The 27,336-nt window shown below is 34.5% G+C and overlaps 1 protein-coding gene across 1 annotated transcript in view; it reads right to left on the minus strand.

Moving 5' to 3' along the window:
* Positions 1-3,336: 3,336 nt before the first annotated feature.
* LOC150079948 (calumenin-like) overlaps positions 3,337-27,336 on the minus strand; it is a 30,895-nt gene continuing 6,895 nt past the window's right edge. Inside the window, exons 2-8 of the mRNA XM_090383286.1 lie at positions 25,016-25,170; positions 24,233-24,397; positions 19,722-19,884; positions 18,645-18,650; positions 9,802-10,038; positions 8,942-9,144; positions 3,337-3,477 (exon numbers count right to left, since the gene is read on the minus strand). Of these exons, the coding sequence (XP_090239412.1) occupies positions 3,373-3,477; positions 8,942-9,144; positions 9,802-10,038; positions 18,645-18,650; positions 19,722-19,884; positions 24,233-24,397; positions 25,016-25,170 (1,034 nt within the window). The 3' untranslated portion in view covers positions 3,337-3,372. The remainder of the gene's footprint in view (positions 3,478-8,941; positions 9,145-9,801; positions 10,039-18,644; positions 18,651-19,721; positions 19,885-24,232; positions 24,398-25,015; positions 25,171-27,336) is intronic.

Raw genomic sequence — 27,336 nt, forward strand, 5'->3', positions numbered from 1 at the left:
AAAAATGGACTCCAGTCAGTTAAGTCACTTTGATACCAATACAAAATGCTAACAGTCACTTGAAATGTGGAAAAAACAAGGATTTTTAATTACTACTAAGAGTAATTAAATGAAATATATATATACACACACACCATTTCTTAAAACTAAGATAAGGTTATTATATCACTGAATAATTTTAATTAACTTCTATCATTATTATAATAAAATTATCCTTTAATCGCTAAAAGCAGTTTTAAATTTGTTTAACATTAATCAAATGTAACACTCATTTAATTATTCCTGAGTATATTTTTAATTTGGAGATAACTATTAAATCTCCCAGCCTTTGGTTTTAGCATTACGCAGAAATGTTTGTTTCTGGGCAATTTCATTATTTGCAACTGATTGCTAGTGTTCTGAATTAAATGCAAAGGCATAACACAAAAAAAAAAAAAAAAAAAAGCAGACAGTTTTAATACATTATATGCAGAAAAAGTATAATAAATGTGCTAAACTTATTACTGTACATTAAACTGTGAAAGAAATACTGTATTATGTAAAACATTTTTAATTATGCATTTATAAAACTATTTTCTAATGTTTGTTTTTAAGTATTGTACTTATTTAAAGTATGAAAGAATTTAAAAACTTGTTACAAACTGTTAAAAAAAACACTTTTTGGCTTCTACAAAAAATTAAATTCAAAACTTCTCATGAGTGACTGTACAAGGGACATTCAGCATAAAAATATTCTCTGCTGTGATGTTTATATTCAAATGAAGGAAAACCAAAAGTTCAGTTCTTAATTTTGTGGAGAGTCCAACAGAACAATGTACAGGCAACCCCCATATAACATGGTACTTCTACAACAGTTTCACTGTAACATGATTGATAAATTGCAGCAATCCTCGCACAACATGATACTTATATAATATGGTTTCACTCTAACACGGTTAGAGAAATGCAGCAAACCTAGCATAAGTATTTTTCAGCTTTTGTGCAGGGTGGGGGGAACCCTGTTTTATGTTGGATGTAATTTTTCAACATTTCCATTAGTTTTGTGAATCCCCTACTGTTGACTCACTAGTAATCATAAAAAGAAGTGTAAATTCCTGTATTTTATTTTGGGAAATCCTCATGTTAGGTTCTGTGCTAATGAACTCTTGCTTGTTTGCGACCATAAAAATTGGTGACTTCGAAGCATACAGTTAAGGTTTTTGTAAGGTTATTTTGGTTTTTATTTTTTTATGAAAACCCCAAACACAAGATGTATTAGAACCTATAGTACTTAGTACCATGCTTGGGTTGGAGGTTGAAAAGACGAAAGAAGATATTTGCTAACATTAGACTTGAACTTCTATAGACTAATTTTCAGGAAATACATATGACGGAAGGTTGTTCCAGAAAACGGCAGTTGAATGAATAAACGAGGAAGATAAAAAGTTGGTTCTGTGAGTTTGAAGTTGGACAGTAAATGGATGTTGACTGGTGGTGGCACGTGTTCGGACTGTTTTGAAAGAGAGCGGGAATTACAGAAGCCAATTCAGAAGAACAGTGCCCATGGAAATATCTGTAGAAAAGGCAAGCAGCAGAAACAGAACGTCTATGAGATAGAGTGGAGAGACTCTGTTAGAGATGAATCATTAATTAACCTAACTGCCCTCTTCTGAACAGAATCTAGAAGCCTGAGAGAGAGGTTTGGGGGCACCACCCCAGATGTGGGAACAATATTCCATGGTAGGGTGGATTTGCAATTTGTACAGAGTGAATAGCTGTTTGGAAGAAAAGTAACGCCGAGAGCAAAAGAGAAAACCAAGTTTTTTAAGATGCAGAGGAAGCAATATTTGTAATGTGCTTGTGCCAATAAAGATTAGAAGTTAAGTTAATCCCCAAAAGAGATATTTTGCCTAGAAATCGGAGTGTCACCAAAAATAAGCATAGGAGCAGAAGAATCCTTTTTTCGAGATATAAGACAAGACTGAGTTTTAGAAGCATTGAAATCAACTAAGTTGTCTTTGCCCCACTGGAGAATTACCTGGAGATTGGCATTTAAGGAATTGGTAGCAGATATTCGAGAAGTTGAAGCTGATTGAGCAGCGCAAGGTTTTACAAAATGGAAAGGTGAATGCATTATCCTATCATCAACAAAACTAAGGATAGGATTTCCAGTCAATGGAAGGTCATTAATATACAAGAGGAAAAGAGTGGGGGAAAGAACTGAGCCTTGAGGGATACCAGCATTAGTGGAAAAGTTAGAAGACAGAGAGCGATCTACCATTACCCTCAAGTGAGCGATCAAAGAGAAAACTGGATAGCCAATTACACAAAACAGTTGGCAAACCATAAGATGGAAGCATGTTTAGAAGACCTTTATGCCAAACACGATCGAAAGCCTTTGAGATATCAAGAGCAACTGCTTGTGTTTCACCAAATTTTGGTTTTTATTTGATTGTTTATAAATTTTTCCAGGTATGTATTACAAAATTTTGTTCTTAAGAACCGTATAGGAATAATTTTTGTTGTGAATTAAATTCAGCACTAAATTATGTCTAAGGAAAGTAAAGAAGCACCACTCAAAAAAAAAAAAAAAAACTTTTCTAGAATCAAAGATACAAATTTTGGAATGTCTTAAAAGAAAAAGGTCTCATACATTGCAAAAAGTTTATGAAGCAACAATCCAGACCATAAAGAAAAATGAGCAGAAAATTAGAACTGCTGTTGCTGCAGGATCTTTCATCTCTGCAAATAAGACAGTTCGTCCCCAAGCACTAATAATTATGAAAACGGAAAAAGCACTCTGTATTTGGATATTACTATTTTAAATAAAAATTAAGTTTCCGATAGTTATATAAAAAAACACGGTGTATTTTTGTTAGCTTTTGGAATGTAACCTCCCTTTTTGTACTGATTCTTAGTCCCTATAACACAGTTTCACACTACACAAGATTTTATAGGAACCTAACTAATGTGTTATATGAAAGTTACCTGTATTCTGGAAATAATTGGCACTAATCTTCAAGATAAATGACTGTACAATACTAAAAGTGCTTGAAATAACATCTATACAACACATTTAACTTAATGATATTTTAAATTATATAAATTATCATTCACAGGCGTTCATTCAGGATGTGACAGTTCAGACCATGTAAATTACAGGTATAGTAATAAGATTCTAAATTCTTAGATGGCAAAATACAAAAGTATAAAAATGCTTCCATAAAAATGCATTTTGGACTTCACAAATAAGTGTAAAAAATATACAAATTGTAAATGATACTATAACTAAAAGTTTAGTTATAATTAAAGAGAAGTATTGAACACAAAAACTGTACATTAGAGTCAATTCCAAAAGGTATTTGGAATAGTATTATTACTGCACTATAGCTTTCAAAATTCATCATGTCTGACTAGTGCTTCACCAAAATCTGTGGCTTGGCTTCCAACAAATAAATCATATTTGCTGACTATTTCTTCTTTAGTGAGTTTCTGATCCTGTGATGATAAAAAATAAATAAAACTTAAAATAGTGTACATAGTGCTGTCTTCATTTACATATTTATAACAATAAAAATTGATGGAATAATAAAAATTTATTCCATAAAAATATTTAAATAAACCAAAGAACAGAACATTTCCTTCCCTTTACCTACAAGGTTTACTATCTTTATATTGTTATAGATATTATTTGACATTACTTTGAAATGGTTCAGCTGCCAAATAACTATTAATGGAAGTTACATTCCCTTCCTCAGTAATTCCTCTCCAATAATTGTTTTAGAATGACATTAAAAGTAAATAAAAAAATTACACTTAATTTTCTGTAATTTTTAAAATTTTGCCTTTAAAAAATTTCATTTCCATAAGAAATGTACAAAATCCTCCCTGTTCAGAGTTAACTTTTAACAGTTGTTTATGTGCTAGTCTGGCCAATACTTTTAAGATTCTCAGAAAATGTATATGAAACAAAGTTATTTCAGATAACTGAAATGGGGGGGGGAGGTCAGAAAGTTCAATCGCAGATGCCAGTTGAAAAGAGTAATTTCCACGGACAGAAATTTGTGAACAAATATGGGCAATATGCAAGATAATGGATCACTTTCTAGAATCAGGATATTTTTAATTTCTGAGGTATCATTCAAGTTGTGGGAGTGACATTTCATTTTAGGGTGGATTTTGATTTTGCACAAGGTTAAGTTTAAAATAAAAATAATGCCAAAATGAAAAGGAAAACTTCTCTTTGAATGCCAAGGAAAAAACTAGTGGATACACTTATGCCAAAGAGATTAAAGGTCAACTTATTTCAAATACTTTATTAATGTGATATTTTAAGATTTATCACACACACACACACACACACACACACACACACACACACACACACACACACACACACACACACACACACACACACACACACACACACAGAAATAAATAGGAGGACTGAGATTAGTTGATAGCTCAAAGTGCATAATCTAGGGATTGTGACCTCTTCTTCAGAAAGGGTCACGGTCAAATATTTTTTTATATTACCTTCAGTTTGAATGCAAAAAAATTTGTGCAAACGGTTGCTACAGAAGATTCCTTTGGAAGCAGAAAGAACAAAGAATTTTAAATTTGTGTTCTTATTGAAGGAATTTTTTTTACTCTACCTATATAAAACTGAAAGAATCACCTACCTAACATATTGATTTAGTCTCCATAGGCTACATTGTATGGGGACAATGAGTGCCAGCACAGGCTCCAGGACAAAAAGGGCCTCACCAGGCCAGCCATTTCCCCTTCCAATTCCTCTTTCCCCCTCCAGGATCCAGGCCTTTATGTGGTGTCCACAGCTGGAACAGCTAACTTGTCCACCCCATCCCTCAATGCCCCTGGTCATGGCATGGATTCTATAACTGTCATACATTGGGATGGTGGCAGATCTCAACCTCATCTCACAGATGTTTGATGACATTCAAGTCAGGGGATGAACACGGTAACAGATGGGAATTGAGGGGACCTACTGGAGGGGGAAAGCAAACCATTCCTACATGACTGGTCCAGCACATTATCCTGTTGGAAGGTACCATCCAACAGGATAATGCACAATAAAGCAGTGGTGCATACATGATTAGCAATGATGGTATGACAGTTATCTACTATCAAATATATTTGTGCACAGAGGACCTAGGGTGTCCCAGCAAAACACCACCAACACACGTACCTTTCCATTGATACAATACAAAAAAGAAAGATTCATCCTCCACACAGTTAGCTGTGAAATTTTAGCATTAATGACACCAGGTGAGATAAAAATATCTGTGTTGTACTGTCAAGAGAGTGTTGAGTCGGCTGTCTGCTCTGATACTCCATCCAATAGAGACTATGTCAAATAGTCTTACTCTGGTCTGTCTCACATTGTATTCTATTCCATAACTCAAAAGATCATCTAAAGGAGAACTTTTTCCAGTTATAATAGCATTAGATGCAATAATTTTCGATATTGTAACCATGCCAACAAAAGAGCCTCTGTCAATTCCTTCTGTTACATTAATATGAATACACCTAGTTGTGTAACAAAAGGATAAACTTAGAACAACTAATACACAATCTCAATTTTATGGCTGGTTATGTGATTGAAGCAGCCTTGGCAAAGAGCTACTGCCATTATAATGCACATGGAAGGTCATCTGTGACAGCATGATATAATGGGATTACATTCTCAATATACAACTTTTTAGAGATAAGCTATTTATATTTAATTAACTACTAATAATTACTCCAATTCACTCTCATTAAGTACCATCACTTTTCTCATCATTCATAATGGTGTATCTTTTCACATTTCTTTATACCAAACATCAACAGGTGCTGATCTTTCCTTTTATTATGTAATTTTTAAGGATGAAAAAAGCACAGGAGCACTTCAGGAAGCAGATTGATTAACGTGTGTTCAGAACCAGATGTGGAACTCTGGTCAGATCATGTGTTAATTACAGATCAGACTACTATAAGTATATTTTTAAACACATCTTAAATTCTTTTTTTGTGCATTTTCATATTCTCTATATTGGTGGTGTGTGTGTGTGTGTATATATATATATATATACACACACACACACACACACACACACACACACACTATTTGGTGAAATATAATTTTCAAAATTGCAATGATGACTGCCACAAGCAATTAAATAATGGCCAGAATTGTCCAAATGTTTCATAAAGCCTAAAGTCATTTTCCCCATTGCTTCATGAACCGAAATATTAAATTAATCAGAATCTCTGACCATGAAGTTTCTCCTTCCAAGTACTTTGGTTTTTAACCACAAAGAGGAAAATGTACAGCCACACAAAATTTGTAGACTTATTAACAAGTGAGTCAAAGATGAACTGAGAGAAAGGCAAGAAAGATTTTTAAGTGGGGGAAAGTAATAAGGACAGATCACTGAAAAGCCAGTGAAAGTCAAATAAGATGCTAAGGCATGTCTTAATAAAATAATTAGAAAATAAAAAATGGGCATCCAACCTTTTTGTCAAGGGGGGGTGCAAAAAGAAAATGAAGGCTGCAAGACCAGTTCTTTAGGTAAGGAACTGGTCTTGCAGCCTTCATTTTCTTTTTGTATGCAATTTATGCAATTTTAAACATAGAATTTAATTTTTGTTAAATATATTGATATTAGTTTTCTTTTTGCATTTAATAATTATACAAGAAAATTCACCAATTATATTTCCACTAAACCAAATCTCAAAATACATATGCCGAAGCAATATAGAAAAATCAAATATTATTAAAACGGATATTATCAAAAATCAATGTGAAAGTATGAGTGCTGTTCTGAAAATACGCGGACTGGCAACACTGCTTCGTCACTATGGAAACGAGTGACGAGTTTGTGGTCTAGGAATGTTCACCACCTTTTCTTAGTTTGTGCAAGCGTATCATATAGTATTCATTTTTGTGTTCTTTATAACAGTTTGTGAAGTGTTTTATGATGGGGATGAGAAAGATATTTCATTAATTATTAGACAAAGAATCACAACTGAATTTGGTGTAAAGTTAGGCAAAAGTGGTCAGAATATGTTTGAGATGATTCAAAAAGCGTATGGTGAAAATGCCTTGGGCAGAACGGCCATATTTAAATGGTGGAAGCATTTTAAGGACTGAAAAAAAAAAAATGTAAGAGATGAACAAAGCGGGCGTCTGTTAACCTCAGTGAACGATAAAAACATTCAGGAAGCTGTAACGTTATTGAAAGGAAATAGAAGTTTATCGATTCGTGTTCTGGCAGTTCAGTTGAAATGTTGGTGTAGCAAGATGTCACGTGTTTGTGCAAAGAACACGAATCGATAAACTATTTTCTTTCAATAACGTTTCGGCTTCCTTGATGTTTTCATCATTCATGGAGGTTGATGGACGGCCGCTTCTTTTGTACGCTTTTTTTCCATCCTTAAAATGCCTCCACCATTTAAATATGGCCATTCCGCCCAAGTCTTCTTCACTATCAGCTTCTTGAATCATCTCAAACATATTCTATAATAGAAGTTTATTAATTCGCAATCTGGCGGTTAAGTTGTACACATGTCACAACAACATGTATAGCAACATGTCACAAAACTGTAAAGACGCACCTTAACACATCAAATGTTTGCACAAGATGGGTACTGCGTGATCTTACCGCAGAACCAAAAGAATGCCACGTTGAACTTTGTCAAGCCTTTATTGACAAGGTGGTGGAAGAGCCAGACTTTTTGAATCAAATAATCATGTGTGATGAGTCCTGGATTAAACATTTTGATCCCAAATCCAAACAACAGTCAAGCATATAGAAATACCACGATTCACCACCTCCAAAAAAATAGTTTTTGGTTCAAAAAAAATTTGTTGATTTTGTTTTTTGATGCCTGCAGAATAATAAATACTGCAGCACTGAATTCCTGAGAAACGAACTGTAAATGGAGAATATTATGCTAACATGTTACAAGTTCACCTCAAAGGAGCAATTTGCAAAAAAAAAAAAAAAGAAAAAAAAAAAGACAAACTGCTTAATCAAGAATGGTTTCTTCTTCAAGGTAATGCTAGACCACATATTGCATAACCAGCAATGCAAGCTTTAGAGAAAATTGGTGGTCAACTACTAGACCACCCTCCACATAGCCCAGACCCTGCACCATGCGATTTCTGGGCCTAAAAAAAAAAAAAAAAAAAAAAGTTGAGGAAAAAAAATTTAACACAAGTGAAGTTAAACCTGCCACATCCGGTATCCTGCAATGCCTTTCAGAAAAGGGGCTGCAGCATGTGTTTCAGAAGCTAGTGAACCGCTGTAAAAGGTGTATAGAATGTGAAGGACACTATTTCAAAAAGGAGACCCACACCAACCTCCTAAGTGACTCAGAGTAATGATCCCAGTCCATGCATTTTCAGAACAGTCCTTGTATATTTTGTGATGAACTTGTTTTAAACTTGGGGGCACATAACACTTGTAGGCTGCATACATGGCTGCACAATGTAAAGGAGAGAGGCCATGGCCAGACACCCCTGGCACAGATGAAAGAGAAATTTTAAACAATCTTATAAGATGAAGCATATCATCTACCTAATCACAAAGTTCTGTAGTTTGTTAATACATACACACACAGTTGGGTAAAAACTCAAGTTTTTCAGTTTAGTATCCCAAGTATATTTAGAATGCCTACTAACACAGTTGATAACAAACAGACTGATCTGACATTTTATATATAAAAGACACCAAATGTAGTACTTAATACTTTTTCTAATCCTGATCCCTCCCTCCCTCCCCTCCCTCATATCAAGTAGATTTACAAATTACAACTAAATTAAGATTAAATATTTTTCTCAATATCATCAATGTAAGAGATGACAGAATGAAGAAAGAGGGAGGTATAAATAACTAGTATTATATTTATAATGCAAATATGTTATTAAATATAACAATGAGACATTCTACATTACCTTATCAGAATCTGATTCATATATGAGATGTCTTGCTTCTGCTTCACTATGATTATAGTCTGAGGGCAAAATCCACTCACGGACTTCATTCTTATCCATATGGCCATCATTATTTTTGTCTCTATATGTGTTGAATTGTTCTCTCTCATTCTTTACCCAATCGGGCTCTTCTTCTCCTTCTCCAGCACCACCATACATATCACCTAAAAATTGTCAAAACAACAAAGCAAACTTATATATTAATTTTTTGTTTCCTGTTAAAAGAAACCAAAAATGAATTGTTCATGTTTTGAATATTTTCAAAGTGAAATTTCATATTTGCTATTGTTGCAGAAAATAAAAAATATATATTTTTTTATTTCAGCCAATTTACCAGCACAAAAGCCAAGACTGGGCTAACATGATTGGCCTTGCAATGTATGCAACAGTGTTCATGTACATATCCCAGGATCACAGACAGTCCTAAAAAATTACAAAAACAGTAACTTGCATATTATAACATAAGGAATAAGAAAGAGAAAGAAAAAAAAAAAAAAAACTGTTCCACCTGAAGGAACTCTAACTACAGTGTCCAAACCAAAGAGGATAGATTTCAAATATGGGATGGATAATTTACAGGCTGAAAACCTTCTGCCTATGGTAGGACAAAGCAATCAGTATAGTCCAGGAAGCCTGGTTTATTCTAACACAGTAACATATACACCACTCGATATTATAGATTCGGATGGATGGATATACTATTTGTAGTTACTATAATTGTAGTTTTTGTATACGTATGTTTAACAGAACTATGCAAAAAGTGCAACTTCTGTAGCATCAATGATCCAAAGGAAATAAAAATATTAAATAACAAATTTTACCTATATATTCTTCAAGTGAAATTTTTCCATCTTTGTCTTTATCTATATCCTCTAAAGTTTCAGTGACAACAATATCTTGCATATGGGGCGCTTCTTCTGGATGAAGAAAATCTGCAAATTCTTCTTTTGTTAATAAACCATCCTTGTTCTTATCTGCTGCTTCCCATCTTCTGTTGTCTCTTCGTACCATTTCTTTATATGTTAAAGTATCAGCATCACTGTCTGAATCATCCATTTCTGAAAACAGAAATTGTTCTTACATAACATTGACACTAACAAACCTAGCAATACAACTAATTAAGAAAATACGTTTATCACAAAATATTTAAGGACAGTGGAGAAAAGATGTACAGAGTACACACTGAACACATAATACCTGTTATGGCCATATTCCAGGAATTAAATCAATGCTTATTGATTTTTTTTTTTTTAAACACAATGTAATAAAATGTTTCTCTGTTACAAGTTTAGCAAAATGTTTATACAGATTTTTTTTTTTTTCAATTATATTGTATGTAACATATACTGTCACCTCATTGAGTTTACCTGAGTACCAAAAAAGCATTATTTAAAAATCATTATGAAGGTGTTATTAATTAACTTAATAATTACACTGCCAGCATTGATTTCCTCCTTGAAATAATTAAATTCTTGTAGGAAATATATTCAAAAACTCAGATATGTGCTTAAAAAGTTCTCATCACACTCAGTTTTCAAATAGCATAGGTTAATGACCGAAAACCAAGTCCTGTAGTTGGTTTAATCATCTTTTCTATTTTTTTTTTTTATAAAACACTCGGAAGATTTCTAGAGCATTTAAGAGCTTTCTACAACATTTGAGAAAACATTCCAGAATATTGCTACGTGCAGAAAAAAGGTCAGGATGTTTCTAGAAGGCTCTAGAAACATTGTAATATTTTAGGTTAATGACCGAAAACCAAGACCTGTAATTGGTTTAATCATCTTTTCCATCTATTTTTTATACAGCATTCAGATTTCTAGATTCAAAAGCTTCTACAACATTCAAGAATCTTCTGGAATGTTCTAAAATATTGTTGTGTAGAAGAAAAGTCAGGATGTTTCTAGACATTTGAAAGAGCTCTCAAGGTGTCTAGAAATATCGTGGGCCTTCTAGAAAGCACTTTCATATGTCAAAAAGTGTATGTTTCAGAGAGAGAGAGAGAGAGAGAGAGAGAGAGAGAGAGAGAGAGAGAGAGAGAGAGAGAGAGAGAGAGAGAGAGATGAACAAAGCGAACAAGTATTTAAATTAGAAATGAAAATCTACAATTTCTTAATGGTGTTCTTATGTGCACGTACCTCAAATGTACATGAAATATGTCGGGTACTTGCCAAAATAAGCCTCATAACTTTTGCTACATAAGTAGTATTAAAACTGCAGAAGTCACTGTCACGACATGTGAGAAAAGCCTATGAACTCTATTTTGGACATAAGGTTGGAGATCAAGATAAAGTATGGGCACCAAAGATTTCCTGTAGCTCATGTTCAAGGGCATTAACATGCTGGCTTCTAGGTAGTCATAAATCTTTGCCCTTTGCTGTTCCGGTGATATGGAGTGAACCTCGAGACAACAAACGAGGGCGACTCCGTAGCCAGGTGGGAAGGAGCAGCAGTGCATAGCACACGCTTCTTGATTAGACCGTGGTTCAAGCCCGTCACCACCAAATACGGAGGATGCAGAAAGGTCAGGGAAATGACCACCGCATATCCCGGAGCAATATGGCCTTAGTTGCTAATGCTCCTAAAAACCAAATAACAAACAAACAACTGTTACTTTTACATGACCAGTATTTCTGTTTTTTCTGAGAAATCCAAGCATAAAGTAGAGTATCCCAACATACCTTCTGCTCTAAGGCCAGTTCCTCATGATGATACAATGCAAGTGCCAAAGCCACCAGAAATTTATGAACTTGACTGATTCAGGATAGGAAAAGGTGTCTCCAAAAGATGACGACTCCAGAACGAGTACAGATCCAGACTTGATACTGCAAAGGCACATCTAATCACTCAGACAGAATTGAACGATTTGGTCTGAGATTTGGACCTCTCCAAAACCAAGCTTCAGTTACTAGGATCACTGCTTCAGCAGTGGATCTTCTTCTTGAAAAGGGTGTCAAGGTGTCTTTTTATAGGAAGAGGCAATTAACATAACCTATTACTCATAGATGGTGCTTTGGTTTATTGTAAAAATTAATGAAAGAGTTACACAGACAGAGCAAGTCCCAGAGCAGTGGGGGCTTTTCATCAATTCATCAAAGGTCAGTTTGAAAGCAGTTTAACTCCATAATGGAAATAAGTATCCATCTATACCATTGACCCATGCAGTTCACATGAAGGAAATGTATGAGAACCTACAGGTTCTTTTGCAAAAATTATGCCATCAAGAATACAAATGGAATAGCTGTGCCAACCTAAGTGGCAGCTTTGCATGGTGGATATACTAATACTGCTGCTTTTTATATGAGTGGGACAGCCAAGTGAGGAATTACAGCTACAGGGTTGGGAGAAAAAAAAAAAAAAAATGGCCAGACTGTTCAGAAACTACAGCAGGCCAGAAAAATGTAGCACATCCTCCTTTGGTGGATAAGTCAAAAATCTATTTACCTCATTGCACATCAAGCTAGTTTGATAAAAATATTTGTGAAAGCGATGGACAAAAAAAGGATTTTCCTGTTTGAGGCAAGTTTCCTCAAATCAGTGAGAGAATTTATATAAGTGATAAAAGAGCAAATTTTTTTGGGTCCTCAAATCAAACTGCTATTCCAAGATGAAGAATTCACTAAAAAATTAAATGCTAGAAATAAGAGCCTGGAAGGCAATCAAAAACATCTTCCGGAACTTTTTAGGCAATGAGAAATCAAAAAAAAAAATGAAATTGTGGATGAGCTAATTCTACTGTACAGAGAGTTGGGATGCAACATGTCATTAAAGCTTCGTTTCCATTTAGACTTTTTTTCTGAAAACTTAGAAGCGGTCTGCGATGAACACTGAAAGGTTTCTCCAAGATATTTCTCAAATGGAAAAAAAGATACCAGGGGAAAAAGAGTCCAAATATATTGGAACTGCATATGGGAGACCACCAGTGGACAATTATAAAAGACAAAAACAACAAAATAAGTTTTGTTATCTGATAAACATTTTTGTAAATATAGTTAATAGACCCATTGTTCAATATTTAGTACTTGTGTAACATTTCTTAAAATATATGAAATCTTTTTTACTAGAAACTTGATTTTTGACTTTAATCCCTTCTCCCTTAAAATTGGTAGGTGTTACAGCAATATGGTTGCCATATTTGAATTCAACAACATCAAATCTACAAAAATTGCCCATAATTTTAACAAGGAGCGAAAAAAAAATGGGTTTTTTTGCCGACCAGTGTTATCTATTGATCCGTTAATGCAGAAAGGTTCCCTTGTGAGATAGGAATTATGAAAATAGAATTGACAACATGGATATAATATAAAAAAAATATAAAAAAAAAGTAATGAAGTTCATAGGAAATTTATACCATCTGTTCTTCAATATTTAAGTTGACTTCCATTCAAAGAGAGCCACTTCAGAAAAGCAGCTTCAACATGCAAATGATTAAATATGCACTATCATATTGTGGAGAACCTATACAAGGATGATAGTGTCAAGTATCATCTTCACTCAATGCAAGCTTTCCATTAGTCTAGTAGTTCTAGACTGTCAGTGTTTCTATTCATATTCTTCATCAAAACAAGTATTTCATTATAAATGAATAATTTATGACAATTTATTTAACAGCCACAAGCTTTTGAACATTTTCTGAATTAGTTCTATTAACATATGGGATAGTTATAATTAAAGTGATCACTTTGCCTGCTTATAGGGGGAAAATTGAGTTTCCCAGATATTAAATTTGTAAAAATGGAGCATTTAGAACAATGTGGAAACAAAAGGAAGACAAAAGAAAAAAATAAAAAATAAATAAAATAGTGATGTCTACATTCAACAATACGTATTCACAATACTGCTAAGCTTCAAACAAGCTTCATCAATACAGACGTTCCAAGGCAACATATCGCTATAGGCAGAAACCACATCTCAGTGTATGCACTGTTGAGATCATGGGGAGTTAACCAGTGCAGCATATGGATTGTGTAAGGAAACCACTGCAGGATTTTTGTTTTTTTGTTTGTTATTTGGTTTTTAGGAGCATTAGCAACTAAGGCCATATTGCTCAGGGATATGCAATGGTCATTCCCTGACCTTTCCGCATCGTCCGTATTTGGTGGTGACACCACTGCAGGAGGGACTGAAACACTGCACACCATTGTGCATGGAATGCAGAGCTGCTGTGACATTGCCTTGGCACTAGCCTACAAGTGTGCATTTTATGTGGCATCATTGGCCACAAGTGATTCCATCAACAAACATTGGTACATCTGGGGAAGGGGAGGAGAGGCATCTTTTGAGAGCAACAGACAAAGCACCCATTTTTTTTAAACTTAATTCAAAATTTTGGAAAGCAGTCCTCTTGCAAGTATTTTAGATATAGCATACTTGAGTGCATACATGCAGCCATGGCATTACACCACTATTTTGGTAAAAGTTTTACTAACAAAGCATGATCCTTCATTTTCAGTAAGACAGTGACTGTTTCTTATATCTGCTTTTATCACATCTGAGACTTGTGCATCACTAGTCATTCTATAAGATTTACTTTGTGTGGAGAGTGCATGCAAGGTCAGGTGCACCCCGGTGTCAATTTTTTTTTTCTTCTTCTCGTTTCATAGTTTAGACCAGGGATCACCAAGCTTCTTTGACCATCGACCCCTTCAAGAGTGACTTTTTACCGATCCCCTCCATTTTACTATTACGTAATTATAATAAGACAAGCAAAAAAGACGCTTATGTGAGTTTTTAGATTGTTTATTTTGTAGTTAAGTGTTTATTGTATGTATAATATAGTATATATTATTATATTGGCTTAACGTCAAAGGGATACGTTTTTGTTTTTGACATCCTTAACATTACATATTTGATAGGAGGGATAAATAATATATAAAATATAAAATTTAATTTAGATAAAATAACAATAGTACAATCTTCCTTATATGAAAATAAGACTTTTATTAACTTAGTATACAATTTACTAACATTGTCAATGTGAAGGGTGACTCTTGACAAGATTAGCAACGTTGGGTTCAAAAGTAGTAAGTTTCAGCTTTAAATCACCTCAGAATTCTATATCTAGCTTATTTCTTTGTTTTGTTAAAATGGGATTAACATGGCTGAAACCAGCTTCGACCATGTACGAGCTTGGAAATTCAAGCAAAAAGGGGAGTACCACTTCAGAAAGTATTGGATATTTTTCTACAACATTTATATTCATTCAAAAGTAACTTAAAGTTCTATTTTTAAAAAGGGTCTTAGCTTCAAGATCAACTGACAATTCAATAAGTTCATCTTGTAAGTTACATTTGATAATTTCAATATCTGCAGAAAATGGCGTGATAATCCAATCTGGAATGTGCATGTTTTCAAAACCTACAAAGCACAATTTAAAATCCTCGCTCAAATTTTGAAGATGTTGTGTATTCTAAGTTTTCATCTTTTACTTCCAAATTGTCGTAGATTCAAGAAGTACTGAAAACCTTTTGATGATTTAAATAAGGCTAATTTAGCTTGGAAGCCTAAAAGAATCATCCGAGCTTGAATAATCGTGACATCTTTACCTTGTAGACGGGTCTGTACGTCCTTAAATTTTGAAAATAAGTCGGCCGAGTACAAAATATGATTCTTATTTCTCTTCAGTTCATCACTCAAAAACAAATTAACATCTGTAAGAAACTCAAATCTTTGTAGACTTGCACCTCTAGACAACCATCTTACTCCAGTATGCAAGCATAAATGGTTTGATACTTCATTTTTTTCACAAAGTTTGGCAAACAATTGCGATTTAAGAGGGAGAGCTCTAATTTGATTAATAGATTTAATACACACTCTTAAGAGTATCACGCAGTTCGTCACAGAGTTTTTGCCACCAAATGGTTTCGGTGCAACACAGTGAATAGTGCATACACTTTGAACTTTTTCTTTCAGAAAGGCAGTGAAACCTCGATAACGGCCCAACCATTGCAGGTGCACCATCTGTGGCTACTGCTGTTATATTAGTAAATGGAATAACATACTTATTTAAATATTCTTCCAATCACTGAAAAATTGTCAACCCTGTTCCATCACTTTCAAGATATTTTGCAAATAAAAATTCGTCAATAATTTGATGTTTGGTTTTACTATATCTTACATAAACCATAAGAATAGAAGGACTATCAAATGTAGATTCATCAAGTTCGATGGAGAATTTACTATTTTTGAGTTCTGATACTACAGTTTTTTCTACATCTTCAGCCATTTCACCAATACCCCTTTTCACACTATTTGCACTCAATGGCAAGCATATTAAAACAGGGCCAGAATCTTTTTTCATTACGGTTTCAATTACTTCTTTGATTGCAGGCATAACAATGTCCTCTGCAATTGTATATTGTTTTCCTTTTTTTGCTATATTAAAAGAAATATTGTAGGAGGCTGTTAATCCTTGTTTATTGTCAGCTTCGGCAGGTGCTTTCATAAATGATTTTATAGTTGGTCGATGTTTGTATTTCTCTTTCAGTTCTTTAAAAAAGTCAAGATCTTTATCTTTCTTATCCATTTTTGCTTATCTTTATATCTTTCTTATCCATATCTTTCATTTTTGCTGGTTTCATTGCATTGTTACTAAAAGTTTTTTCACAAAGACGACACATAGGCCTCATTTCATTTGTTAATGATGCAATAAACCCAAGTTTCAAATATTCTAAGGAATATTGTCTGCATTTCTTTTTAGAATCTGAACCTGCCATTGTGGTTACTGGGGTTGTAACAAAATAATTAAAATTGAAGTCAGTAAGCAAAAGTAATAAGTCTAAATAATATAACTACTCATATATTTCTATAGGATGTACAAAACTACCAGCCTGCTCAACTCTTCAACATAGAGAAGTTTAATTCGTGAATGAATAACGATTGAATTATAATATGTATGTTGATGAATTTTAGAACATTAACGCTCACTTGTATGTCAATGCGCAAAAATAAGACTGGGATCGAATACGTGTAAGTGAAGAACTCTTAGCATTAGCACATGATACAAGAAAGCAAGCTTATATAGCAACAGCCAAAAAAAAAAAAAAAACCCCTTATTTCACCCATCCACTTGCACCAAATGTTTGTCAAGTTCTGCCTTGAATCTATTTAAGCTATCAACTTCTACAACACCAGATGGAAGTTTGTTCCAGAAATCAACCACCCACTGGCTGAAGGCAAATTTCCGCACATCTATCCTACAACTGTCTTTCCACAATTTCAATTTTTGCTCTCAGGCGATTATTATTCTGAGCAAGAGGAAGAATCCCATCTGCATTGAGCATGCTCAAACCATTCAAGGCTTTATACACCTCAATCAGATCACCTCACAAGTGCCTAGTCTCCAGACACTGTAATTTACAAAACTTAAGCCTTTCTTCGTAAGAGCAACCCTTTGTTCCATTCACTGATCTTGCTCTTCTCTGTACTCGCTCCAGCAGCTCTACATCCTAGCTTAAAATGAGGCCTCCAGACTTGTATGCAGTACTCAAGGTGTGGCCTGACCATTGCCTTATACAAGGGAATAATCACCTCCTTATCCCTGCTAGAAAAATTCCTGTATATCATTGAAAAGACACCATGAACTACTCTTGCAGACCGTCTGCACTGCTCAGAAAACTTCATATCTGCCTACACAATTACCCCCAGGTCCTTTTCATTCTCTACCACTGTCAGTGTGGTACCACAGAGTTGATACATTACTCTGGGATTACTGCTTCCCATGTGTAGTACTTTACATTTGTCAATGTTAAACTTCATTTGCCACCTCTCAGCCCATCTGCTCAACTTTTCTAGATCCTGTTGCAGCAGTGTACTGTCATTAGTGTCATTAACAACCCTGCCAATCTTCGTATCATCTGCAAACTTGGACATTAAGCCTGATATACTATCATCAATATAATTTATAAATACAGAAAACAATAATGGACACAACACTGAAACCTGAGGGACTCCACTAATCACATTAGTCCACGATGAGCAGTGTCCACTGATTACCACTCTGTCTTCTCCCCCTCAACCACCCCTTTATCCATAGCAGCAATTTGCCTCCACTGCCACACTGCTCCAATTTGTGCAGCAGTATCAATGTGCATAATCTTCAAAAAAACAGAATTTTCGAAAATCTGGCAAGTTGTGGGTTCGGCTAGATTTATGAGATGGATCTTGTAAATAAGGAACTGCACACATGTTGCAATCTCGCTCCTGCTGCGCCGACCGGGTGGGAACCACCGATATCCGTTTATTGGTAAATACGCCATTTTGGCCTACTTGATTGGCCTCCGTAACTATTTTCATGACCTTGCTCCATCTTACAGGTCCTATTCATGTCACTGTTCCCATGATTCACTCTTAATTGCGTTGTCATTCAGAATAGAGGTAATCCAAGTTAACCGAATTAAATATTACCCGTACAATGATGTCATATTTTTCTATCGACCCCTGAGCCCGAATCAACCCCTGGGGATCGATATCAACCACTGGTTTAGACACTTTCCATTCCAATTTTTATCTCTGAGTGATAAAAAAGCACAAGTAATTTTGCTGAATGGAAATCATAGCCAGTGGAAAGTTGCAAATGAATTCAACATACATCACTTAGAATAGCAGCAATTACCCATTCCTGGTGAAATTCAGACGGCATCAGTGCTGGATAAAGAACATACACCTGAGCCTTTATGGAGAGATTCTAATAAGCAACAATGATGGCAGTATTTGGAAGATTGACGTTCAATCCAAATGAATCTCCACTGCACCTTGAAGCAAAACCAATGGCATCCTTCAAATTACAAACTCTTCAGTTACTAAGGGAGAATGATCCTCATGAACACGTGGAACTATTGTAAATAGGTACTATAGTCGGCTCAATGCTCTGACTTCCCACCTCCACTTTACTTTACTTCTGGGACTATCTCAAGGTTAAGGTGTATGTACGTTGTGCAAATATTCAATGCCAAGCTTCTAAACTTTTCACAAGTATATGTGTATATCTATTGTTTTGCACATGTGGGATCTGAGGGAAATGTACCCAAACCTACTACGTTCTGGTTATTATTCAGTGTGTCCATTAATGTATAGACTGTCGGAATTTTTCCAGTGCATGATGCCATCTCTTATCTGTATTTTCAATTAACTGTAGACACAGTATATAATGGATGGTAGTATAAATTCCTTAAAAAAATTCAATCAGTGGGTGATTTTAGCTTAAAATGATTAAGCTAAAATCATGATTATAGCTTAAAATCATGATTATAGCTTAAAATCATAATCATGATTCTAGCTTAAAAAACCTGAGAATGAAGAAATTCTTCTGAAATCAGATCAGAAGTTGATAAAATTGACTCAAGTGATGCATAAAGTTTTAGAGGATATATGTATATTTTAACACTAAAAATAAAAAACTTTTTTTGAAATTTTTTTTTGCAAAATTTGTTTTTCATTACAAAAACTGATTTTTGACTTCACTTTAATACTGAGCAAGCAAATTAAATCAGGAACATAATATTTAAATGCATTTATGTTTTAAATTTTATAAAATTAAAAAATTCCACAAAAAAAAAAATCACTTCATAGGAACTCAATGCAATTAGAAACTCACTACATGTCATTCATTCATGAAAGGTTAAAGAATGAGCTTTCACTGCATGCATGCACCTCAAACACAATGATTTACACATTGAACTGTAACAGTTGCCTATCCAGGCTTATGAGATGCCATATACAATATGATTATAAATTTACAAACCATCCATAAATCCATATGTGACTTTTTTATAATCATCCCAAGACAACATCTCCTTTTGATCAGGATTATGAGCCTTCCACTGCCTATCAACATCATCCATAATATATCGCTTTTGTGTATACTGAATCCAGTCCTTTAATTCCTCATGTGTCACAAAACCATCCTATAATTAATAAACCGTTACAGTTAAGTTAAAATATGAATCAAGATGGGAATTTGCAATTTCATTCTTGAAATGCTATTGCAAAGGGAAAAAAAAATTTTTCAATCATGTATATTAATCAAATAATCATGATACACCATAAATAATTGATAGTTAAATTATACTGAAAACAAATTTACACATAAAAGAAAAAATTAAGCTTTATATGCTAGATTTCTAGCAATCCATTGGTCTGCAAAAAAATGCAAAAAAAATTGTTTATATTACAGAGTATTTTAATTATTCAGCTGGTAATACTTAATGGTTCTAGCCTACAGAAATCATTCAAGAATAAGATTAAGGAGAGATTTGAATTTTCTGTCTATATCAATTAAAATGTGCAAGCTGAAAACAATTACAAGATACTACAATATTGATTACAGCAGATATAATAATCAATTTGTGAGTTTATAAACCATTTAGAGAAATAATGATAAGCACAAGAAAAATCTGCATAACTACATGAAAACTGTATACCTGAAAATTAAGAAATAGGAATTCTGTATGGGAATGCATTAGTTCTGAAAAGTTTATCCTAAATTAACAATAAGTAATTATTGTGCATCATAAAATGCAATGGGAAAATTACACACACTATCAAATGCCATATTTTAAAGTTATTTTATTTATGAGGAATGGCAATAAAGTTTCTGGACTGGTCAGTTGCAGTCATGTTCAATAAGTTTGAAAATAAATGGTAGTGTGTTGCAGTTCAAATTAACTCAAAAAAAAAAAAGCTCCAACAGATGGTCGTTCAGAGATTGTCTAGTAATCTGACAGGTTGAAAGTGACTACCATTTCATTACTAGCATTAACATTCTGTCACAATTAACAAAAATCAAATTTTGCTTAAAACTGGGAAAAGCTGCAACAGAAACGTATGAAATATTAAATGAAATATTAAATGCAATATTAAATATTAAATGCACTGTTAAGTTGTAACAGTGCATTTAAATGGTATAAATGGCTCAAAGACTGCAACAATACAAATATTTGTATTGTTGCAGTCATAAGACAAATACTTGTATTGTTGCAATGTTCATCCAATGAGGATGTTCACGATGACCCAAGAAATGGGCATTCATCAACCTCTCGAAATGAGGACAAAGCTGTAAAATTTTGGGAAACAGTAGTACCAGGTCATTGTTTGCCCCTTTAATTCCTCCAAATGATGGCTGATAGGTTGAATATGAATAAGGAGCCGATTTGTCAAATTCTGCATGAAGGTTGGGGAAAAAAGTCCAGAATCTATGCTGATCATTTTTTTTCCATAAACAGGGTATGATTCACAAGGAATTTGTACCTGAAGCAGGATTGTACTTGAGGAGAGAGAGTCAATGCTGCATTCTAAGTACATGTGCTTCAAAGACTATCGAAATGCATTTCCTGAGTGAGGTCACCATTTCGAGAGAAAGGCAGCTGGTTCTTGTTGCATGACAATGTCCCCAATTCCACACTTGAAGACATTTCTGGTGAAACCCTGCATTGTACAGCTAAACCATCACAGCCTTACCCTCCCAATCTAGCACCAGTGGACTTCCTCTTTTCCAAGATGAAAACTGCCCCTCAAAGGAAAGAGATTTCAGGTTGTTAAGGACAAAGAAAAATGAAACCTCCAAATCGAACATCATCTCCTTCGGTGACTCTCTGCTATAACAAGTGCATTCAATCAGGTGGTAATTACTTGGAATAAAAAATAACAATTTGAGTTCCTTCAATTTTGTGTTCTTTTGATTGCATCGGTCTGGGAACTTTATAGCAACACCTACATATGTCCTAAATTTTTTTCTTTTGTTATGATTATGAAAGAAGTTAATTCTCTGCATAGATTCATTGGAAATATATTTAATAGAAGCCAACTAAATGCTAACTTAGAATAATAACCACGCTGGTAAATATCTTTTTCATTGAATAATAAAAAAATTAAACTGTAAATTACATATTGGAGCAAGAATATATAGTGAAAGGAATAAACAATTACAGCAAAGAATGCCCTAAAACTAGCAAACCTCGGGAAGGTCAAAGGATGGTCATGTACCCAGTGTGTTCCTTTCTGCTACTAGTTGGCTTTGGTGGTGTGATGTATTCTTTGCTACATTCTGACCATGGAGTTACCTGGTGACTATTGGTTGACAGGTGGTGCTAGTAAACACAACACTTGGGTAAGTGAGAGCTGCTGAGGAAGGGGAGGGTAGTCAGAGGGGGACAGGATGAAAAAAAAAAAAAAAAACTCGTGTGTGCCAAGCACATGCAGTAGATGGTTTTAATGTGAAACATCCTTGGGAGCACCTACAATGGATTTATGATAACTAAAGTAAGAGACGCTTGCAATTGCAACATATCTAAACATCTCTGGAAAAGGGTCTATTGAGGGCACCTCAATCTTCATACTATTCAACAAGTATCAGGTACTGATATTTGCAACCTTCGTCTTTATTTTCTTAGGTATTGTTGCTTTCATTCTTGCTCAATACTCTTGAGAACACTCTGCATTTAACTTTGGAATCGTTGAACACTCAAATTTTATTTTCGAAAATTGATGTGAAACATCTACAGCAGAACCTAACAATGGAATGTAATGAAAAGGCGAGATGAAAAAAGAAATTACTGACAAATATTTGTATTGTTGCAGTCATAAGACAAATACTTGTATTGTTGCAATTATACTTCCTGCAGTAGTAACTGCAGTAAGTATGATTGCAATGATGTCATAATCCTGCATTAATAACTGCAGGATTGTAACATCACACTATTAAACAAATGGCTACAATCAAATGAGTAATTAGGCTATTGGCTTGGATTTCGCTAACCTCTTCCAAGTCAGGGATGTTTTCACATAAAATAAAACATCTTTCATGCATATGAAGTACACATACAGTTTGGCAAATTTTAAAAACAAGTGGCATTTGAATTTTGTAGATTGGTTCACTAGAACTGGAGATATTTTACCTGCCACAAAAAATGTGTCACGCACTAATCACACTACTAGTGAGTGCTCAGCACAGACTAGTGGCGGAAGTGTGGGAGGCCCTGTGGTGGAAGCCACAGATGACGTAATCACTTCCATGATGCATTTTTTGTGATCAATCAGATTTACTCCGTTGAAATTTTTGTACATGACCCTAAGGATGTTTCACACCAAAAATTGGAACCCCTTCTCATAGAATAAGAAAACAGATCAAGGGAAGAGAGGGAATGGTTACCTTCCCTATGCTTTGGTTTATGCTGTTGAATGGATGTAGACTTTCTACATTCAATTAACACCATAAGCCAAAAGATAAGGAAAGTAATCACATTCTTGCTCTCAGCTGGCTAGCTGTTTTCTTATTCTCTCAGATGGGGAGTTACTATCCTTTCTTCTTCCTCTTCCTTCCCCTCCTCCATCTATTTCCCCCATCCCCAACTCTCTCAATAGCCTCCAAATTTGCTCTCGGTTTTCACATGCCATTTTGACTAACAAAAGATGAAATTCTCTTCTCCTCCTCTCGTCGTTCTGAAAATCAGAATGAGAAGTTGAAACTGATACATAATAAATTTCACGAAGAAACTTGCTTCACAGAGCCAGTTCTTAGTGAAAAATTCCTTACTCAAGGCCTACACATACTCAGGGAGCTCACTCCTGAAAGGACAAAATTACTTATTTCTGATAGCAATTAAACACAGGTCTTAATTTCAAAATGAAAAAATTGTGTATTTCTTGCTCCAACTGCAACAAGGAGTGGTCACCAGTCAGTAATAAAATTTGTCTATCCCAATATCCCATTTACTAATGCATGACCTATGAAAGTATCCAAGTCTTGACTACCCATTAAACTTAAAAAAGTTAACTGCAGCCATTATCAACCCACTGCAGGATGGAAGCCTCCTCAACAATTCATGCTGAGGGAAATGGACCATAATCTGCCACGCTGGTCCAGTGCAGGTTGGCAAATCAACCGTATTTAGCAGTCAGGGGCTTGAACCCCGGTCTACTCAAAGGGCGTGTGCTACTGCACTCCAGCTCCTGACCACTCGGCTACGGAGGCCGCTTACCCATTACTTAAGACCAAATGAGTTTGATATTATGGTTTGTTTCAGAACATTTTTCTTAATTTTCACAATTCAAATTAGATTAGTGATGCTTTTACTCAGCAGCATGGTTTTTAACACAAATGAAAATTAGCTTCATTTTAGGAGATGCCCTTAATAATAATAAACAAGTGTCATCGTCAAATAAAAATTATAATTTGAAGAATTAAGTCTATTTCATTTATGTTAAAGAAATAAAAATAATATAATCCAAAATAACTAGAAAAATTACTGCTCTAACCTTATCTTTATCAATTTTATCCACGATCATGCCTAGCCTGTTTTTACTTTGTTCTGGCGTTAACTGATCAAATGTTTTGGCTTCTTCCTCTCCAAGAAATGCTTCATGGTCATAATCAAGGTTGTGCTCTTCATTTTCTCCATAATGCTTCTCATCACTTAATGGCTATAAAAGAATCAATGCAATTTAGATATATTAACTGAAATTTAAAAACAGCAGTAAAGTACAGTAGGTTCCCAATTATCAGAGGTAATGTGGGCAGGTAATTATCCAAGGGCACCTCAGATAATCAAAAACTGATAACACAAAAGATTTGGTAAATTATTATTAAATAAACTGGATTTGAATACATTAACATAATGATGTACACTATTTTCAGGTTAGACCTACTTATTGAACATGAGTTTTAAATTATACAATAAAACACTTATTTAATTGCAACTGTTTTATTACAAAAAAAAAAAAATAAAATAAATAAAATAGTACATGTATAAAAATAAGTCATAGACAAGAAAAATGTACACAGCTGTTAGCACTACACCTTAATATCATATAAAAAATTCCTTAATGGGTTTGTTTCATAAAAGCTCCTTGCTTTTTAGCTGCTATATTTTGTAGGCACCTAAGTAACAAAACATTGGCGGGCATGATATTCTCCTGCTGTACAATATAATGTAAAGCTGACTCAATAGCATTTAGACCTTCTGTGTGTCATTTTTTTGTAGTTTCTGTGCACTCTTCATAGTCATCTTCACTTTCATCTTTTTTGTCAAAAAGCTTTACGATCATGTCATTAGCCATTTCCAGATGTTCATAAGAATTCATCCACTCTTTAATACCCTCTGTAGTAAGAGTGCCTGAAACAGGAAGGTTATTGGCTAGTTCTAAAAGGGTTTTCTCACCTCTTTCATCTTCACTTGTCATCTTGTTCCCATTGGCTTCATTTTGGGAGCATAAAATATTTTTCCAAGATTTAATAAGAGTAGATGTTTTAACATTGTTCCATGCTTCTGCCAACTACTAAATAACGTCCCTGATGTTAATTTTTTTAAAATTCAACAACAGTTGTCCCTGTTTCAATATTTTGTAGCAGATGTTTTAAGAGACATCACCTATAGTTGTTTCAAAATCTGCAAAACACCTTGACCCACACATTGAAGAAGGAATGTCGCATTAGGTGGCAAAAACAGAGCTCTGATGTCACCAAGAACTAGATTACTTTCGTCTGGAAGGTGATAGAACATTGTAAAATTAAGTGCTTTTTGTGGAAGTTTCTTTTTATTCAAATATTTTGTGCTAGGGACAAATTCTTCATGAAACCATGTTTTAAACAAACTTGAATCCATCCATGCATTTTTTTGATTTGCATAGTTAACAGGCAAACATTTTACACTTTTTAAAGCTCAGGAGTTCTTTGACCTTCCAGTGAGAGTTGGTTTAAGCTTATGCCCCCCCCCCCACATGATGAATTTGAATGTGCCAGTACCGTCATTCTCTCCTTGTTTCATTTATAACCAGAAGTTGATTTTTCTTTTCTAGTTGCAAGTGTTTTGGATGGGCACATTTTATAATTCAGGCTCATTTCGTCACAATTGTAAATTTGATCCAAATTCAAATTTTCTTCTTGAATAATTTTTGCAAATTTAGCAGTAAATATTGCTATTTCTTCTGTACTAGCTGATAAATTTTCCCCAGTGATGTTCAGATTTCTAACTCCAAACCTTTTTTTTCCAACGATCCAACCAACCAATCCTCCTTCCAGTCACATAGCTCCCTAAGGAGCTGTTGTGGCCACCAACAAATTCCTCCAACTGCATAGATTGTGTGCTATACGAGCAGCATCGCAAAAGTGTCATGGCCAGAAGTTCACTGATCCCATCCTTCCACCTAGTTGCAGGTCTTCCTCTGCACCTCTTCCCCTCAGTTTTTCCTTCCATTATATTCTTCAACAGAAAGTTTTCCCTTCTTACTATATGACCAAAAAAAACTCTAGTTTTCTTTTGTTGATGCTATGAAGAATTTTAGGCCTGCCAATTTTATTCAATACCCAATTATAAGAAATGCGCAGTATTCTCCTGTAACACCACATTTCAAATGCCTCAATTTTCTTCCTGTCAACTCTTTTTGGATTCCACCCTTCACATCCATAAGTGGCAACTGAAAAAAATTAACGAATCAATGATTCTCCATTTCGTCTTTAGGGGAAGATCATGATCTCTCCATAATTTTATCAGATCAGCAACCAACGCTTTACCAATTGCCTGTCATCTCTTTACATCATTTGAGCAGTCACTATTTTTATTTATTCTTGACCCTAAGTAACCAACCAATACTTGCAGTAAATTGTTCTTTCCCTTCATTAAAATGCTTATGAAACTCTAAGGCCTCAGCCTGTAAAATTGGGCTTCCATCTCTCTCTCTCATCTGTGTGAACCACAAAAAAAGCTTCAGAAGTTTGATAAAATTCTCCTTTCTTCATTGTTTTTCTATTCAAATTTTTGCTATCATATACAGATGCTATTCGTGAACACCATTTTTCAATTTCTGCTCTTTCTTCTCCAGTCCCTTACAGTCACTTCAACACCTAAGTCACTAGCCACTTTTTCATTATTTCTCCTTGATCTAAGCATTTTACTGCATTCAACTTCATATCTAAAGACAACAACATGCTTCCATTTTCCACTCAGAGTGCTTACCCTAATAACATAGATGAAACATGACAAATAAAAAAAATTAGAGATTAGAATTACAATTAAATATTTTATTTTTTTTATTAAATCTCTATATTAGAGAGTAAAAAGTCACGAAATCAACAAATGTAAAAGATCAGCACAGCTCAACAGTCAATTGGTGTGAGTTCCTGCTCTGTACTGAACTACATATTTTTGTCTTTGATGACAAAGTACAGGTAGTTCTCGACTTTGAGTTAATTCGTTCCTAGCGTGCGCTCGTAAAGCGGGAATTTATTTCCCATAGACATAAGGTTAAAAATAGGGGTTACATTCTCAACAATGAAATTAGTTGGCTAATTAGTTTATGGTTAAACAATGATTGATTTATATCGAAAGAAATGAACTCAGCCTGTATAATCAATCAAATTATAA

This window comes from Mastigoproctus giganteus, chromosome 10 (assembly GCF_048544385.1).
Source record: "Mastigoproctus giganteus isolate SK-2022 chromosome 10, ASM4854438v1, whole genome shotgun sequence".
In the NCBI taxonomy this organism is placed as follows: domain Eukaryota; kingdom Metazoa; phylum Arthropoda; class Arachnida; order Uropygi; family Thelyphonidae; genus Mastigoproctus; species Mastigoproctus giganteus.